Source organism: Microcaecilia unicolor, chromosome 2, assembly GCF_901765095.1.
Source record: "Microcaecilia unicolor chromosome 2, aMicUni1.1, whole genome shotgun sequence".
Lineage (NCBI taxonomy): Eukaryota > Metazoa > Chordata > Amphibia > Gymnophiona > Siphonopidae > Microcaecilia > Microcaecilia unicolor.
The window spans coordinates 406,274,981-406,294,175 of NC_044032.1; the positions used below are offsets into that span (position 1 = coordinate 406,274,981).

Consider the following 19,195-nt stretch of genomic DNA (forward strand, 5'->3'; position numbering starts at 1 on the left):
ATGTTAAATGATCTAGTTTGAATTGGCGGAAGTTGTTGAGATAATAGGTCGATTACACCACTGTCCTTATGTGATCTCTGTTCCTCGGATATGTTATGGGAATTGACTCATGTGATAGCCCCATCTGTAGGATTGATTGTGAATACATAATTAAGGGAGGGCATTTTTCTGGATTTTTGTAAACAGGTTACAGTGAAACCTTTGAAGAAAACTACATTGGATTCTGCAGATTTGAATAATTATCGGCCAATATCAACTGTGCCTTTTTAAAGTAGTGTTACAACAGCGTGATGAATTTATGGAGAGAGTAGGTGGTCTAGATCCATTTCAATATGGATTTAGATGAGCACATAGCATTGAAACTCTGATGGTTTCACCTTGAGGGTATTACTTGTTTTTGTCTGGTATCCTTGTATGTATCTGGAGCATTTGACTCTATGAACTTGGATTTGTTAATTGATGCTTTGCGGAAATTAGGAATGTCAGGACAGGTTCTTTGTTGGGTTATCTCATATTTGAGGGGCGATCAATGATTGTTTGGAGTGGTTTACAGATTTCAGATGTGGTCAGGGTTGGCTGTAGGGTGCCACAGGGGTCAACATTTGTCAGGTTTACTGTTTAATATATTTTTTTCACCTTTAGGTAATGTGTTTCAAGTTCTGGGTATCTCATTGTTTTTATCTAATGATGTACAATTCTTTTTCCCGATAGTATCTTGGGGAGATGGTTTGAACAGTCAGCTATTTAACACACAACAGATCACATAAGGTCCCCTGAGAAAGTGCAAAACTGAAAGCACTCGCTATTATACAAAGAAGCCAGAATGAAGGTATTGAAATTACTCCTAGGAATCTACTCCTTAACGTTGGTCCAAATACTGTTAGCCACACCTCTTGATGATTATAACACCATAACAGTACTACACAGCCGATTCAGGATTACCAGACACACCAACCTCAACCAAACCGGCAACAGAACTTGCAAAACATTATCCCACAAACAAACTGCACAACCAACACAAAAAAGCTCTAATAAATCCAAATCGACATACAAACGACAACTAATAAAGGTTCCCACTTTCACCATTACGAAGATCCATACCTTACAATTCAAATAGGTTACATCAATGCCAGATCAACAGTAAACAAAACAGAAATTATAAAAGATTGAATCACATCAGAAACCTTAGATTTACTCTTCATCAGCGAAACCTGAATCCATGACCAAAAAGATCCCATAATACTGGACCTTTGCCCTCCAGGATACAACATTACACACTGGACCAGAATAGGTAAAAGAGGCGGAGGCATTGCCATAATCTACAGATCTCATCTCACTTTAGAAACCACTGCTGAATAAATCACACCTCAACTAGAAATTGCCTCAATCAGATTGCAACATAAAATTGTAGTCGGCAATCTAAATTGCGTCCTATTCAACAGACCACCAGGCACTTGGAGCGAAGCATATATAACCCTAATGGATTTCATATCAGCCACTTGTACATCTAACTCTCCCCACATCTATCACTATTGTCCTACTCTATGTAACTTTGTCATCTATGTAATACATTGTTCCATACTTTGTATTATCTCTGTGATACATTGAGGCATATTTTCAAAGCACTTAGCCTTCCAAAGTTCCATAGAAACCTATGGAACTTCGGAAGGCTAAGTGCTTTGAAAATATGCCTCTTTGTAAGCCTACTCTATGTAACTATGACCATACTTTGTAAGCCTACTCTATGTAACTATGTCACCTATGTGATACTTTGTCCATACCTTGTATTATCTCTGTGATACTTTGTAAGCCGCACTGAACCTGCTATCGAGCGGGGTATAAATGCCACAAATAAATAAACTCAAACATACTAGTCATTGGGGACATAAACCTTCATTTAGAAGACCCAAACTCAGCTGGTGTCCAAGATTGTAAGGAATTCTTCCAACTATGGGATTTCGAATGACCACATCTGAATGCCACCCACAGAAAAGGCCACACAGTTGACCTGCTAACCCATAAATTTGCATCAGACCAAATCATTAAAGTCATTGACCACAAATGGACGGAAATTCCATGGTCAGATCACTTCAAATTAAATCTGACCCTACATTGGCTGAAGAATGGGCATCTCAAAACCGATGAAAAAAAATCTTACCAAACCAGAGGTAAAGTGGACACAACTGCATTTTGGCAATCAATTTACGACAACAATTGGTCTATTCCATCTGATTCTATCAACTATCTTGCAGATTGGGAATCGAGATGTATCACCATTCTAAATGAATTAGCTGCTTTACGAACAATAACCATTCACAAATCAAACAGGACCCCATGGTTCAACGAAAATGTGAAACAAAATCTAGAACCAGACAACTCGAATGAGCCTGGAGAAAAAACAAAAATGATCAAAATCTAAACGCTTGGAAAGAATCACATAGAAAATACAAATATGAAATAAAAAAATCCAAACGGAACTACTATAATGAACAACTAGGTTCTGACTTCAAAGACATGAAAAAGTTATACAAGCTACTGGATAAATTACTAGACACAAAACCAGTGTCCTCAACAAAATCAGGAATCCCAACAGCAGACGATCTTGCTAACTACTTCAAAGGCAAAATTGTCGATCTACGCAAAAATATGTCACAAGACTGCACCAACCTTGATACCTTCCTTAATGAGCTAGACCCATGCTCAGAAGAATACCCAGCCGATCGAACTTGGACAAATTTCGCCCAGATCACACAAGAAACATTAGCACTAGCAACCAATAAGATCTCTACAGCCTGCTGTCAATTGGACACCTGCCCCAATTATCTAATGCACCCCCCCCCCCCCCCCCCGCTCGATTCATCACTGAACTTACCTCCCACCTCAACTTCTTGTTGCAGCATGTCATATTCCCCAAAGACAAAGATAATATACTACTCACACCATTACCAAAAGACACCAAAAAGAAAACTAACGATCACCAACTACTGACCTGTGGCATCCATCCCACAACTAAACTGATGGAAAGCATTGTAGCTAAACAACTTACTGAATGCATCAACAATTTCGCAATCCTTCATGAATCAGTCGGGCTTCAGATCTCTCCACAGTACAGAAACTGTCCTGGTAACTCTCCTAGCCAAGTTCAAAAAGGAAATCGCATTAGGTAAAAATATACTCCTCTTGCAATTCGACTTGTCAAGCATATTCAAAATGGTTGACCATTATATACTATTAAGAATACGCCACAAGATAGGCATAGGATGGAATATACTCAAATGGATCAAGGGTTTCCTAACCACAAGAATCTTATCAAGTAAAAGCAAACTCAAACATGTCACCATCATGGAGTACCAATTGCGGAGTACCCCAGGGTTCACCTTATTCTCTCTTCTCACCACAAAACAAACCTCCCTTCATCCATAAAAAACCCAGAACATACTCCCAATATCGGACAAACTGAAGATCCTTGGAATTACTATTGATACCAACCTAACCCTGGAGAGCCAAGCCTCTGCCACCATGAAGAAAATGTTCCATGCAATGTGGAAACTCAAACGGATCGAACAATTCTTCCCAAGGGAAACTTTCCGTAACATAATTCAAACAGTGGTACTATCACATGTTGACTACTGTAACGCCGTATATGCAGGATGCAAAGAACAGATCTTAAGGAAACTCCAGACCGCGCAGAACACGGCAGCTAGATTCATTTTCGGAAAGACAAGATTCGAAAGTGCTAAACCCCTACGTGAAATACTGTACTGGCTACCAATCAAGGAACGAATAGCCTTCAAAATTTGCACTCTGGTCCACAAAACAATCCATGGTCTGGCCCCAACCTACATGACCGAACTTACCGACTTACCAACTAGAAACATCATTGAATCATCAAGAACATTTCTAAACCTGCATTACCCAAACTGTAAAGGACTAAAATACATTCCTACATTTGCACCCAGCTCTGGAACACATTACCTAGAAACATTAGAACTGTGACCACCCATCTAAAATTCCGAAAAGACCTCCAGACTCACCTCTTCCGGAAAGCCTACCCAGCAGACCCGAACTAATTCATGAACAATGCATCACATCTGTCGAACTAAGAAATGAACAATACCCCTTCCACATAATCCTATTCAAACTGTATGAATTTTACCACTCCAGTTACATTTAAGTGTACTTCTACCCTTATCCTACTCTGTATTGCTCACTAGAAGCTGTAGTCCCATTCCCGGAGACTTATCATCCTCATTAGGATTACTTCTCTCTATATGCTACTATATATTCGTCCCAGAGTTGTATTCTCTTTTCTGGAACCTTATCAGCTTCCTTGCACCTACTGTTACTCTATTTTCCACTCTGTATATATTCCCAGAGTTGCTACCCTCCTCTCCAGAACCTGTAAGCCACATTGAGCCTACTCTATGCGGGGAAAATGTGGGATACAAATGTAATAAATAAATATATGGTGAGAGTGAAGCAATGGATGTCTGAGCATGGATTTAGTTTTGAATGTGGCAGAAACAGAAGTTATGATTGTGGCTAAAGAGGAATTGTTTGACTGGCCGACTACTGTGTGCTTAGGAGACGTGTGTACCAGTTAGGAAAGAGATGAAATTGTTCGGGGTAACTCTGGACAGTAAATTGACAATGAGATCACAGGTTGCGACTGTAGTTCAGGTGGCATTTAAACATTATATAGATTGTTTCTGGTTATGATTTTCAATCTGTTATTCAAGGTATGGTTCTGGTACGTTTGGACTACTGTAGTGCCTTGTACATTGGTATGTCATCCTTGAGTGTCAAGGCATTGCAAGTGGTTTAGAATGCAGCTGTGAGAACGATAATGGGGGGTGGCAGAGTTTTCCCACATAACACCTATGCTCAAGCAATTATACTGACTTCCTGTTCTATAAAGAATTCAATTTAAAGTATTGACATTTATACATCAGGTTTTGTTTGCTGTTGCTCCATTTTATCTGAAACATATGTTGACTGTTTACCATCCAAGACATGTACTGCGATCAGAAACTGCTATGAGACTTTCAACTGATATAGTAACTCAGTTGTGGTATGTAGACAACACAACTTTTATTCCTTCCAGGAATGCACTGCCTGGCCAGTTTCGGCATTGTAGTAGTGCAACACAATTTAGAAAGCCGTTGAAGACAAAATTGTTTGTATCAGTGTTTTAAAATTTTTCTGGAAGACTGAATTTTTTTTATTATGGTACGTTTTATGTTATGAATAATGTGAATGTTTGTTTTTTTGTAAACTAGCTAGTAATAGGTGGTATAGAAATTTTGTACAATAAATAGGTGGTAATGCTTCTGTATGTGTCTGTTGTAAGAACTCATTCTAATAATGTGTACAATTTTAGAGACCACACCTTCAAAAAAGATATAAATAGGATCGAGCCAGTCCAGAAGGCAAAGCAGTAAAGTGTGTATAAATATAGTACAAGCCTGCAGCCTATTACCCAGCTTGGGACCTGCTGGAAGAGCTTGGCCCAGCCTTAGAGGGTGCTGGGAAAGATAGGCCAAGGAAGAATTAATTGAAATCAAAAGAGCGTTTTCTAACTGTGACATTAATTTGACAGTTTGGAATGATGAAAATAGACTCTGACCACAGAGATAGCAGGAAAGAGCCTTATAGCAGGTGCATGAAAAAAGCAGAAATGAGAGAACATTTGTGGTCAAAGAAAACTGGCCATCTGCCAGAAAAAGGTGGGGGGATTTTTCCAGAGCAAAAATATCAAAATCTGTGGTTAGTCTTGTGCCGTCTGGGTAAAACAGTCTTTTTTAGGGGGAGTAATAGGGATCAATGTAAATCAAGAGTATAAATATGACTGACAGCTGACATGTAGGGGTAGAGTCAGAGACTAGAGGTAGACCTGTGTGTCACCCTGTCAAAGATCTCCCAGTAAGAATATCTGCTTATATTCTTATAAATCCACGCTTCATATGTAGCCTGGCTTTGGTAAGTAATAAATCTTATAACTGAACCTGTCTCTCATTCTCTTTATTTCTTACTTATAGGGAATTTCCAATAATGCCTGAAATTTGGTATAAACATGACAAAAGATTAAATACCTTAACATATTGCCTCTTGGTGGTCTTTTGGGGTCTGGTGCGAGAAGTGCACATCTCCACCAGAATTAGGAGACCATAACAATCTGCCTTATAGTAAACTGTCATACTCAGTGACATGACTGGTCCATAGGTCTTGAGTATAGAGCAGAAAACAAGAGGTTAATAATAGGAGTCAGATGAAATTGGTAACAGCCTTCCCTATAGGATCATAGATTTAGGAAACATAGAACCCCAATAAATTCAAGTGGTCTGGGGTTAGACTTAAAATCTCAGTATGTATACTTTTGAAATGAAGGCAGGAGAGGAGAGAAATGATCGATATTTAAATACTACTATGGCATAAAGCCACAGGAGGTGGGCCTCTTTCAATTGAAAGGAAGCTCTAGAATGAGTATAAGGTGAAAGGGATAGACTCAGAAATAAGCTAAGGAAATATTTATTTATGGAAGGGGTGATGTATGCATGGATCAACATACCAGCAGAGTTGATAGAGGTGAGACTGTATCAGAATTGAAGAAAGTATGTGACAAACCCAGAGGATCTCTAACAGAGAGGAAGGCCATATAGCCTTTATCTGCCATCATTTTCTGCATTTGTTTTAATGTTCTGTAATGGAGTAAAAGCTTCTCCTGTCCATGCCAGCTCCAATCGCAAAATAGTGGCCACGATCTCCAGCAACAATCTCATGAGACTGCTGCAGAAAGTCGCAGCAGCCATTTTGACTACAGGCATGGGATGGACAGAATCAACCGGGGATTGATCCTGCTTCAACTTGCCACTAGACCACCAGGGCGGTAAGGTAGGCTCAGGGGCAGACTCCGGGGGAAGGGGTTTCTTATCTTCGGGCAGAGAAGGAGGGAGGGAAAAAGGGAGTGGAACCTGCTGTGGTTTGGGAGGGGCAGCATGGTGGAGGAAGAGAGGGAAGGAGTGAATCGAGGCTGTTCCTTGTTGGGCTGGTTTTGGTAGAAACCGAGCAGCAAACGTTGGCTACAGATTTGGTTTTGGCCAAAACAGAAAAAAACTGTTTCCGCCACTCTCTAGGTGTGCCTTCTTGAAAGGGACACAATCAGGCACCAGTGTTCAATAGTAAGAAGTGGAGAGAATTATTTTGGTGCCATAAAGAAGTTTGATGGAAGTGTTTTGAATAAGTTGGGAGTTTTTTTTTTAATTTGAGCCTGGGGTAACCTTGGTAAAGGGAGTTACAGTAGTCTAAATGTGATTGGACTAATGAATGAATCAAAAGACAAAGCACAGACTGTTTCAAGAGAGGGTGAATAGTACATAGTTGCCTAAGAGTGAAAAAGGTTAAATGATTGTAAAGGATTGCATCCAGCACTTAATTTTTTTTTTTTTTTTTTTTTTGTTACATTTGTACCCCGCGCTATCCCACTCATGGCAGGCTCAATGCGGCGGCTTACATGGGGCAATATTGAAGTCCCTAAGAATAATTGCATTTACTTTAATGACAGGGATAAAAGTTCTACACTGGGACATGTACCAAATAAATATAAGACCCTCTCTCTCAATCTGAATTTAACATTCAGGCCATTACTGGCAATCCAGTCGATGATGCGATCATTCTCAGTAGATAGTGAGGAAGACCAGTATTTGGATGCCTGCATTTATAAAGGAAGAGAGTTCTAGAGACTGAATAAACAACTCTAGGGAAGCAAAGAAGATATTAAATAATATAGACCCAAGGATAGAACCATGACGGGCCCCCATAAGGCAGGAGGGTAAGAAACTGGATGGGTGAACCTTAAAAGGACTTACCTAAAAGGTGATAGCTGAGCCATGCAAGGGCCTTTCCATTAACGAGTTCTGATAGTCTATGAATAAGAATGAAAAGTCAGTATTTAATAAATGTTGTTTTTTAGGGTTGCACGTTAATTGCAATTAGCCTGTGCTGGGGTTTTATCTCTGATCCATCCTGCCCCTTCAAGGGCAGGTTGAGTCAGAGGGAAAGCCCTGGAGGGAATTGAGAGAGCTGTTGAAATGCTGGCAGGGTGGGAAGGGAGAGATGCTGTATATGTACTGGGTGGGGAAAGGGGGAGAAAGGGAGATGCCAGAATGGAGGGGGAGATGCTTGATGACACATGGGGGGGGGGGAGGAAAGGGAGAGAAGGATGGAGAGATATAATGAACCTGGGGGTGGAAGAGAGGAAGAGAGATGCTACTCGCAGTGGGGGGGGGGGGGGGGGGGGGTTGGATGTCCAATGGAAAGGAGAGAGAGATAATAGACCTAAAAGTGGGGGAAAGGGGGAGAGATGCTACACAACTGGAAGGAAGGGAGATGTTTTGGTTTCAGAGGGGTGGAGGGAGGAAAGAAAGAGAGAGAGACCTAGGGAAAGGGAAGAGAGGGAGATGTTGGACCTGGGGGCAGGAGAGAGGGAGATATCAGCCCTTCAAATCATGCAATTGTGCGATCATTTTTAATTGCATGATTAATTGTAATAAAATATAGCCCTAGTTATTCAGTTTTGTCTTTCTGAGATGTGATTGTGTGGATTGTAGATTTTTGAATGTCTTCTGTATCCTTCTCAAGAATTATGATGAGAGAGAACTTTGTTTAAACATTCAAATACCTAAGTTATTAATGCACAGGAAGCAAACCTTAGTCAGTGGAAAGGAAATTATAGATTTAGTTATATTAAGTTCTAAGACTATAAATATCAGAATATATTTTTGACATAAAGTGATGGATACCTGCATTGTCTTATCAGGATATGTTCTTTAACATTAAAATAGTAACACAACTTTAAAACATTGTGGGCTAAACACTGAGGATAGCTACTCTATCACTTTTGTTTTTGAAGATAGGGTTTTGGAACGGAATCCATTAGGCATTTCCATTTTTTGTGTGTGTATGGCCAATAAAATGTTCCTGATGTTGAACATGATTCTGATCGTTGCTGTGTCTGTCTTTCAGTGACCTATGGAATGGTGAGTTCCAACATGTATTACTATACGAAAGTAATGTCTCAGCTCTTCCTGGAAACGCCTGTGTCAAAAAATGAGAGAACCAATTTCAAAACCATGTCCACCATGGAAGACTTTTGGAAGGTACACATGCTAGCACAGCAGCAGCGCTAGATATAATGCTTTCATACATTTAACTGGCTGTCAAAATACATGATCTCTTTAAGAGCCCCCATTATGGTTACTGCAGAGAAGAAAGCATTTTTAAAATGGACCCTTTTTGGTCACTCCAAGCATTATGAATAAAAGTACATAAAAGATAACCTGTGTTGATCATCTTTGAGAACTATAATAATAATCTCTGAAAAATCTTTGGGCCACTAACGAAGACTTTGTGAAATGGCTTCGTTAGTGGCCCAAAGCAACCCTGTGCTGCTGAGCTTTGATGAATATATGGAACCTGGAGCAGCCCCTTGCTGCCAAACTGTGGTGGAGTGATGGGAAAGGAAAAGCAAAAGGAGACTATTAAGGGGGAGATGACAGAAGGTGCAGAGGGGAAAAAGGAGGGAAGAGAAAAGAAAAGAGGGTACAGGAGGAGACAGGGAACCAAAAGAGGAGGAGGAGGTAATGGCAGTGAGGAGAAATATCAGAGGAAGGAAGGGACCAAAGTGATGGAGAGAGAAGGAAGATAGAAAACAATGGGACATAGGAAGGAGGAAGAGGGAAAGAATCCAGAAGAAGGAAGGGATTGAAGAAAACATAACTAGAGCACATGGGAAAAAAAAAAAAAGCTTTGCATGGGAGGGCAGGGGATTTTGTATGTGAACACTTAAGCTTGAACCATGGCTAGCAGCATTTGGGTGGAATTGTATTTTATATATATATATATATACTTTTATTTTTGAAATTTTGTTATACAACAAATAATGCAAGCCAGTTGACAAAATAGCCAATGCACATAAGGGTCCCATATACGATGGTATGGCGCCAAAAGTCCGGTGCATAAAGCCGTTAGCTTTGACATCAAGTGAATATAGTCCATTTTTTTACAACACTTGACCAATACCCGGTATAGTTGGTTGCTTCCATGCACCCGCCAACACCAGCTTACTAGCCACAAACAGCGAAGCAACCAGCTGGTGCATGGGGATTCTCACCCCCCGAGGTTTAGTGTGCAGAAGGCAATACTCCATCTTTAAAGGATACTGGACTCCTGAGAGACTAAACACTAATTTCAGCACTAGAGTCCAAAACTCTTGGGCATGGGGACAAACCCACCATATATGAACCATATCGCCCTCCAAGCCACATTTTTGCCAGCACAAAGCTTGCAGGAAACATTTTAGAAAGCCTCTTGGGCATATAATACCAGTGGTACAAAATCTTATGCCCATTTTCTATCAAATTACTTGAGATTGAACCTTTAAAGATTTAAACATAACTTCCCACTGTTCATATTCAAAGGAGGTGCCTAATGCAGATTCCCATCTGGACAAATAGTATACAATCGGTTTTTGATACATTAATAGGGCCTTATAGATTCTGGAAACACAACCCCGATTTGCTCCATCTCTCAGTGCTCTTTCCAAGGCTGTCTCAGCCAAAGCTAACTCTGCTTTTGCTCATTTAACTACAAAGTTCTGTACCTGTTGGTACTGGAAAGCATGATTGGCGGAGAGGCCATATTCTTCACAATTCTGCTGAAATGAAATAAACTCGCCCTCTACCCAAAACTGGCCCAATGTACACAACCCCTGGGTGGAATTGTTGAGGGTTGATGACACATATAGCTAAAGGAAAGATTCAGAAACAGAGGTAGCCCTTTTAAGAATGGAGGATTTCCATAATCACATGTCTTAAATCTAAAATGTATCAGAATATTAAATACATTGAGAAGAAATGACATAGGGTCAAAATAGTATGCACTATTTTTAGAATAAGATAAGTTGTCTAATCCAGGGCTTCCCAGAGTTGTCTTTTGAACCCCAAGTTCAGTCAGGTTTTCCACACAATTATACATCAGAGGAAATTTCTACATATCATTGGTCTCCAATTTATACAATTTTATCTCATGTTTATTTTTTGCTGGTCTGTCTGGAGTCACCAGAACAGGTTAGTGAAATGCTGATCGAAAAAGTATTTATTTAAACCTTAACACCAAAGTACAACCTAAAATTTAGTTTACATCAGTTTACAATCGACTAAATATAAATATTCTCCTATACAAATGATCACAATAATATGCACTGGTATTAAAATGGGCAAATTACCATTTATTAGGAGGAAAAAACCTCAAGAGAATGTCTAGTTTATAGTGAATCTTAAAGCTTATCGTTCCAATTCGTGGCATAAGAAACCTCCTGATAGTGGTAATAGTGGTTAAACAAACTTCTCAATGCACTTCTAAAGACAGACCTATGATAACAAAATTATAAACTTATTTTGAAAAATAATAATGATTCTCCAGCGGGGCAAGCGTTCATGATGAATATATCATTTCAGGGCAGATAGACCTCTAACAATAGAAATAACTAATCCCCTAACTAAATCTGCAATAACAACTCTGTCCATATTCACATTCTTTCCTATGTATTACAAACGTTATATGATCAAGATTTTATGTTATGCTGTTATTAGTAATTTTGTACATATATGTACTTCTATATAATCAGAATGCCTTGTCAGTTATACTGTGAGCCACATTGAACTTGAATCCTATTTGAGGTAATGTGAGAGTGAATTTTTTTAGGGTGTATTTATCCCTCCCAATATGGTGGTACACCCACCAATACCTAGGAAGAAACGAATCACCCAAGGCTGCATCAGTTAGGAGTTTATTTAGATACCTTATTTCTTATCAAGTATTTGTACAATTAGCAGATCAGTGGTATCTCACTGGAGTGCAGAATATTGCTATACAGAAGTACTGCTATATATGAGACTCCAAAGAATATATAGCCAGTCAAATACTTTTATTTATTATTCTCCAAATATGTGTACAATCAGTTGCTTATGGGAGTACAGTACCACAGCTACACATAAGTGTTCTTCTGGGTCTGAGTCTCTAATGTTTTATTTACCAGCCAAAGCCAATTAATAGATATAAAAGACTGAGAACGCAATAAGATTATTTGCCAATTCAGATACAATTGATTGGTTTCTCATGAGAGTGCAGCCCTGCTTGCACAAAGGTGCTGGCTGTGACTGTCTCACTCCAAAGAAATAGGAAATACACTCATTTTTTTATATGCCCATTTAGGATGCAGACAAAATGACAGTAGCACACCTTATTGGATATAATATATTGTAGTCACCACCTTAGTGACCATATATGGTACCATTTACCGTACGTGCTTGTTTTTTTCAGTATTGCTCAGAAAGCTTGGTCATCTTCTTGCGAGACCACTCAGTTCTACATTTCTGACCATATTTTCCTGTGTGTAACTGACTATGCCCTGTTGGTAGACCGCACCATCCTGTTATTGAGGTTTTTGCACCCTAGCCCCTTCCTTATTTTGCTGCATGGTGTGTCTCAACAACTCAGGAGTCTTACTGGAACTTCAGAGTTCAGATTACAGTTACCGGCCTGTAAACTTTCTGTCATTTTTAAATCATGAACCAAAGTCAGGCTTTGAACCAAGGCTCAGCTATAATAATAATAGACAGGATATAAATGTCATAAATAAATGTTTCTGCAGTATTCTAGCAACCTTATTTTGCTCACCCGTACTGCAACAAACATGTAATGACATTTGATACTTGGTTCGTTTTCAGATGCTTCTGGCATAATTGGGCATGATCTGCATACAGTGCCCACATATTCCTTTCTAATGACGCTTCATAGATACAGTGCTTTTTTTGTGCCGGTACAGTGTACCGGCACCTTTTTGCTTTTCTGAGGGCCGGCTCACCAACTTTCCGTTCTGCCCCCTGCAAATCTAATATTTACCGAAGTCGCAGCATGAACTGGCGGTAGTGAAGACAGCAAGCAGGCAGGCTCGCCTGAGTCCTCGTCACTTCCCTGCCCTCTCAGCATAGCTCAGGCTCAGCGTCCCGCCTTCGTCGCTTCCCTGCCCTCTCAGCGTCCCATCGTCCTCTGATGTAATTTCCTTTCTGCAAGGGCGGGACGCTGAGAGGGCAAGGCTCATATTTTGAAAAGCTAAATATGACCATGTGTCCCCATTATTGATTGACTTTCACTGGCTCCCCTTAAAGGCAAAAATAATTTTTAAATTATGTTGCTTTGTTTTTGAAATGTTAGTTACTGTCTGACTGATCTGACTCCCTTAGTTATGTTGCTGGGAGTAGGATGGAAGTCTATAATATTTAAAATGGTGAAATGTTGGAATCTGCTTCCAGCATGTATTAGAACATCTGTATCCTACATTTGTTTTCAGAATTTTTGTTATAATTAGGTTGTTTTTTTTGTTGTTGTTGTTGTTTTTTTTTTTTTTAATTCAGAGAATTGATTTTGTATGACATTTGCATTTGCTGTTAAACCCACTCTGAACCTAAATTTAGGGAGAGTAGTGGGCTATAAGTACCCATCATAGTAATATAACAGATGACGACAGAATCAGAACTGTACGGTCCAGTCTGCCCAACAAGATAAACTCATTACATATGATATGTGATACTTCATATGTATACCTGATCTTGATTTGTCCTTGCCATATTCAGGGCATAAGCCATAGAAATCTGCCCAGTTTAAAATTTCTAAAGTTAACGTCAAAAGCCCCTGAAAAGCTACACTCCAACCCATCCAAATCTATTCAGCCATGATCAGGGCACAGATTATAGAAGTCTGCCCAGCACTGGCTTTGGTTCCCAATTATCGGTGTTGCCACCCAATCTCTGCTAAGCTTCTGTGGATCCGTTCCTTCTATTCCTTTGTATTTATCCCATGCATTTTTGGATTCCTTTACCGTTTTCATCTCCACCTCCTCCCATGGGAGGGCATTCCAGGTATCTACCACCCTCTTCGTGAAAAAATACTTCCTGACTTTATTCCTGAGTCTGCCTCCTTTCAACCTTAATTCATGTCCTCTAGTTCTACTGCCTTCCCATCTCTGGATAAGGTTTGCGGATTAATTCCTTTCAAATATTTGAACATGTGTATCATATCACCTCTGTTTTTCTTTCCTCCAGGGTATACATGTATAGGTCAGCAAGTCTCCTTGTATTTCTTGCAACGCAAATCCCATACCATTTTTGTAGCTTTTCTTTGAACCTTAGACTTCTTGGCGTTGAGCTGGACCCTTATCTGCAACTGGACCTGCATGTGCGAGCGGTCACCAAGAGGATGGTCTATTCAATGTGGATGCTGCGGCGTATCAGATTTTGTCTCACCAGAGAGCTCTTCTGCACTCTCGTTCACTGGCTAGTTCTGTCTCACCTAGATTACTGTAGTGGGATATATGCGGTCTGCCAGGAGCACTTACTGAGAAAGTTCCAGACTGCCCAGAATACTGCTGCCAGACTCATCTTGGGAAAATCGCGCATGGTCCATGCGCAGCCTCTGTGTTTCAATCTACACTGGCTACCCATAAAAGAATGTATCGCTTTCAAGATCTGCACATTAACGCATAAAATAATTTATGGATTAGCTCCGGAATACATGATTCCTTTAATAGATCTACCCCCACAAAATGCCATAAAAACAGCTCGCTCCTATCTCCAGCTACCTTACCCTACTTGTAGGGGTGTCAAATACAAGCTTCTTTTTGCCTCGTCTTTCCACTACACCAGCCTGAAGACTTGGAATTCTCTACCTTTGACCTTAAAATCGCAAGCTGAACACCATCTTTTCAAGAAGCTGCTGAAAACGTTCCTCTTTGAAACTACATACTCCACCAGTAACTCTGCTGTTTAGTTATTATTGCTGCTGTTAGCGTTACATCCTTATTCTTCAGTAGCGCTCATGTATTGTACTTTTCTTCTTTTTTTATAATTCTTGTAAGCCACATTGTGTCTGCATTTGTGGGGAAATGTGGGGTAAAAATGAACCATAAATATATCATTTTTAAACACTAATTATATCACTTTTTTCACATCACAGACTTTTTCAAAATCATATTTGAAATGTTTGACATTATTCTAAATTTTGTAACTAGTACATCAGGATACTTATCAAAAAAATGGAGCTTAACATCCGGTGAGTCCATGATGTCCAATGTTTAAATAACCAAATGTTACCAACAATGTGAAGGTATGCGACATCTCCAGAAAAATCCACAGTCACTTATTGATGGTATTCAAGATCTTTCCAAACTTAATGAGACTTCATACAACAGTGACTGTCAAATTCAATCTGTACCAGCATTCAAGATAAATCCATCATGATCTGTGGTTGCACAAAATTGCAATAGTGTTTTTCCTTAAAACCACGCCGGCATTTGCATGAAAGCTTTTTAAAAAAAAAGTCTGTGATGTGAAAAAAGTGATATTATAATTTTTTCTCTTTTGTTACATTTGTACCCCGCGCTTTCCCACTCATGGCAATTTGTGTTTAAAAAGTGATATATTCAAACCAAGTGTGCTGATTTTAGACATTAAATTTTAACTGCCAGACCCTTGACCATTCTTTTAACTTCTCATTGTTTCTACTCCCTCCATAAAAAGGCAAACCTTTCCTTCTATAACCCTTCAATGTCTCTCACAGATATATTAAACAGAATCAACCCCATCATCGACCCCTGAGGCACTCCACTACTCGCCTTCCTTTTTTCCGAGCAGATTCCATTTACCACCTCCCTCTGTCGCGTGTCGGTCAACCAAGTTAACTATCTTTTCCTTCAGCAGTGATTCCATTATTTTTCCTACCACCGAAGTGAGGTTTACTGGCCAGTAGTTTCTCATTTCTTCCCTGTCTCTGCTTTTGTGAAGAGGGACCAAATCCACTCATCTCCAATCCTGCAGAACCTCTCCTGTCTATAAAGATCTTTTAAATACATTTTTAAGAGGTCCCACCATAACTTCTCTGAGCTCCCTCAGTATCCTGGGATGTATCCCATCCAGCCCCATAGCTTAGTCCACCTTCAGATTCTCATCGTCATCAGAAAACCATCAGAAAGCTGCCAGTGTCTTCATCACATGGCTAATGAGCAATTTACCTGCTTGTTAATGGCCGCTCTACATAAAAAAGGGTTTCTGTGCTGGTTTACTTCCATGGTAGACATCTGTGTACAGCATATTAAAAGGTATGATAAAGAGCCTATTAGTTACCCTGCAGCAATGCAGGGCTGTGCACTGATGTCTTCACACACGGGCACAGAGTGAGAAACATACTACCAGGTCTGAGGTAGCATAAAGAGCTCCTGCGGTCTGCATTGGCCCAATATCCCTTATTCCTTCCCACCACCACCATACCTTGACAGAGGCAGAAGCGATGCCCACTTCCTTCTGCCTTGGTGGCACCTGACCCCATGCAGTGCATTCTGAGATACACCAAGCGGGGTCAGTCTGCAAATAAGAGATGCCCCCCCCCCCCCCCCAACCTTATTTAAATGTCTGGGCAGAGACTACCAAATAAGAGGGGGAAAAAATCCTTTATATGACAAACTGATTCCGTGCTGCCATTTTCAAGATGATGGCACCAGAAGCAGGAACAAGTGGGCATCGCTCCTATTTCAGGTATGGAGGCTGGGGGGTCCTGAAGGAAGGGGTTTGGAGGGTGGCCACTAGATACCAGGGCTTTTTTTAAAGTCAGGATTAGCCGGTCATGTTGGGTAGGGGGGAGGTGCCGCTAGACAGCAGTGAAGTATTTTAAGTAGTGAAAAGGAAGGAGTCTGGCCAGGTGGGTGGGGAAGGGGAGATCAGAGCCTGTGCAGACAGGCAACTATTTTTAATGCCACCCTTCCTGTCAGTCCCTAAGCCAATCACCACTCAGTACTAACAGGAAGGGTGACAATTTCATAGTGAGCTGAAGATTACTGCCATGTTTTTTTAACGCAACAGTAATTTCCATCTCACTGCTTACAGATTTTGCAGTAGAAGCTGCACATTGAGCCGGTTTTACCATTAGGCTTTCTACATTGGCCCCATTATCTGTAGAACCTCTGTTAACTTTTGGGGTTGTACCTAGCACCTTCCCATGTTGCTAACAGACACAATACATATTAATTACATGTCAGTTAACCTGGATGCACTTAATGTCTCCTGTTAAAGTGGCATTAAATTCTCCATGTTATCTTCTTAGAGTTTGTTCTGTAGGTCTCTTCTCTACCAATTGAGCTATCAAAGTTAATGTGCAGTACTGTACAGCATATTAAATGTAAGGTATATAGCCCCTGCTTGTTCTCCATCCTTTTCTACATTTGTCAGTAATGCAGGAATTAGCATGTACTGAGTCTCAAGCAGCTGTCTATGTATGCTAATTCCCACATTAATTGCTTAATGCACTTTACTAATAGGGGCCCTAAATTTCTAGAGCTTTTCATGCCATGCTGGTATGGTGTAGTGTGCCCTGTCCTGTGGTCTTAGTGTCTGGATCCTTCTCATACAGCAAAATTGAGATGTAAAATTTCTAGACATGGTAAGAATAAAAAGTAATTATCAAAATTATTTTGCAAATATGTACTTTGCTGAGAAAAGGCAAAAGAATAAGTCACAGAAGACTTTTTATCTTTTTTTTTTTTTTTTTTGCTGGGGGAAGAGGTTATGCAAGTACCAAAAAAGGTACACTGGGAGATTTCTGAACATCTCGGAGGCAGCTGTAATGATGATTGTTTCCCTTTTAAATCAAGTATGGCTACCCACAGCTGTGGTTCATCAGGATGCACATAGTGACACTGTGAAACATTTTGTTTACATAGTGGCCTTAGTTTATGCTACTTTTATTTATTTGCTGCATTTATATCCCACATTTTCCCACCTGTTTGCAGGCTCAATGTGGCTTACAATATAATACGACGACAATCACATTGATGGAATAAGAAAATCAGGCCCCCTCTCTGCCCATCTTCAAATCCTTGCTCAAAGCCCACCTCTTCAATGTCGCCTTCGGCACCTAACCACTATACTTCTATTCAGGAAATCTAAACTGCCCCAACTTGACATTTCGTCCTTTAGATTGTAAGCTCCTTTGAGCAGGGACTGTCCTTCTTTGTTAAACTGTACAGCGCTGCGTAACCCTAGTAGCGCTCTAGAAATGTTAAGTAGTAGTAGTAGAATATAGTTAACAGATAAGGTGCATAAGAATATTATGGCAATCATATTAACAGAGTAAGAATTTCAGAATTGTTGCAATTAAGGTGCATAAGAAAATTATGTAGAATAAGAAGTGGATAAATAGATAAAACATAACATAATGATACTGAAACATAACATAATGATACTTTAGATACTGAGAAGCAACTCTGCTGTTGGGCCACTAAAAAAAAAAAAAAAAAGTTGCATTCTTGCTAATTTAAAGCCATTAGTATCAGTAGAAATTCTGAGGGGGGGAAATAAAACCCAAGTGTCTTTAAATGTGTGCAGCTATCACATTTGGAAGATCTGGTGGATTCAGCAGCCCTAAGAACAGACTTTTTTTTTCTCTTGTTTTGTAGTTTTTGGAGAACCCTTTGTTAGATGGTGTTTACTGGGACATGTGGTATAACAACAAGAGCATGGCAGAAAACAAGAGTTTTATTTACTACGAGAACCTGCTTCTAGGTGTGCCTCGTCTTCGGCAGCTGAAAGTGAGAAATGGCTCATGTACTGTCCCTGAAGATTTGAAAGATGAAATCCAAGAGTGCTATGATGTCTATTCTGTCAGTAATGAAGACAGCACTCCCTTCGGACCAGGGAATGGAACTGCGTATGTAATGCTTAACTGTTTGCAGTGAAGTTTTCTTTTATCTGGTCTTTTTACATGAATCTTTTTTAAATAGTTGCTGATTGCCTCCATTTTGTAAGTTGTTGAAGTGTGTGTGTTGTTTTTTCTCAAGACAGTTTTGGCTTTACCCTGTTCATATGATTTTCCTTAGACCAGCAGGACTGCACATACATGTTACAAAGACAAAATCCATTTTAGAAGTTTGTGACTTTTTTTGCAGATCTAGGAACTAGTTAAAAAAAAAACAACTTGGGAACGAACAAATGAGACATCTCTCACCTGCACACCCCTACTCACGTCCCTACTGGAGTTGAAGGGTAGGATGACACATTGGGTTCCCCTTCAAAGGTCTGCTACAGCTCCTCTG

At 39.9% G+C, this 19,195-nt stretch overlaps 1 protein-coding gene across 1 annotated transcript in view; it reads left to right on the top strand.

Annotated features, from left to right (window-relative positions):
* The window catches only part of PKD2 (polycystin 2, transient receptor potential cation channel), a 92,121-nt gene that overhangs the window by 21,164 nt on the left and 51,762 nt on the right, over positions 1–19,195 (top strand). Inside the window, exons 3-4 of the mRNA XM_030190664.1 lie at positions 9,022–9,155; positions 18,560–18,810. Coding sequence (XP_030046524.1) covers positions 9,022–9,155; positions 18,560–18,810 — 385 coding nt within the window. The remainder of the gene's footprint in view (positions 1–9,021; positions 9,156–18,559; positions 18,811–19,195) is intronic.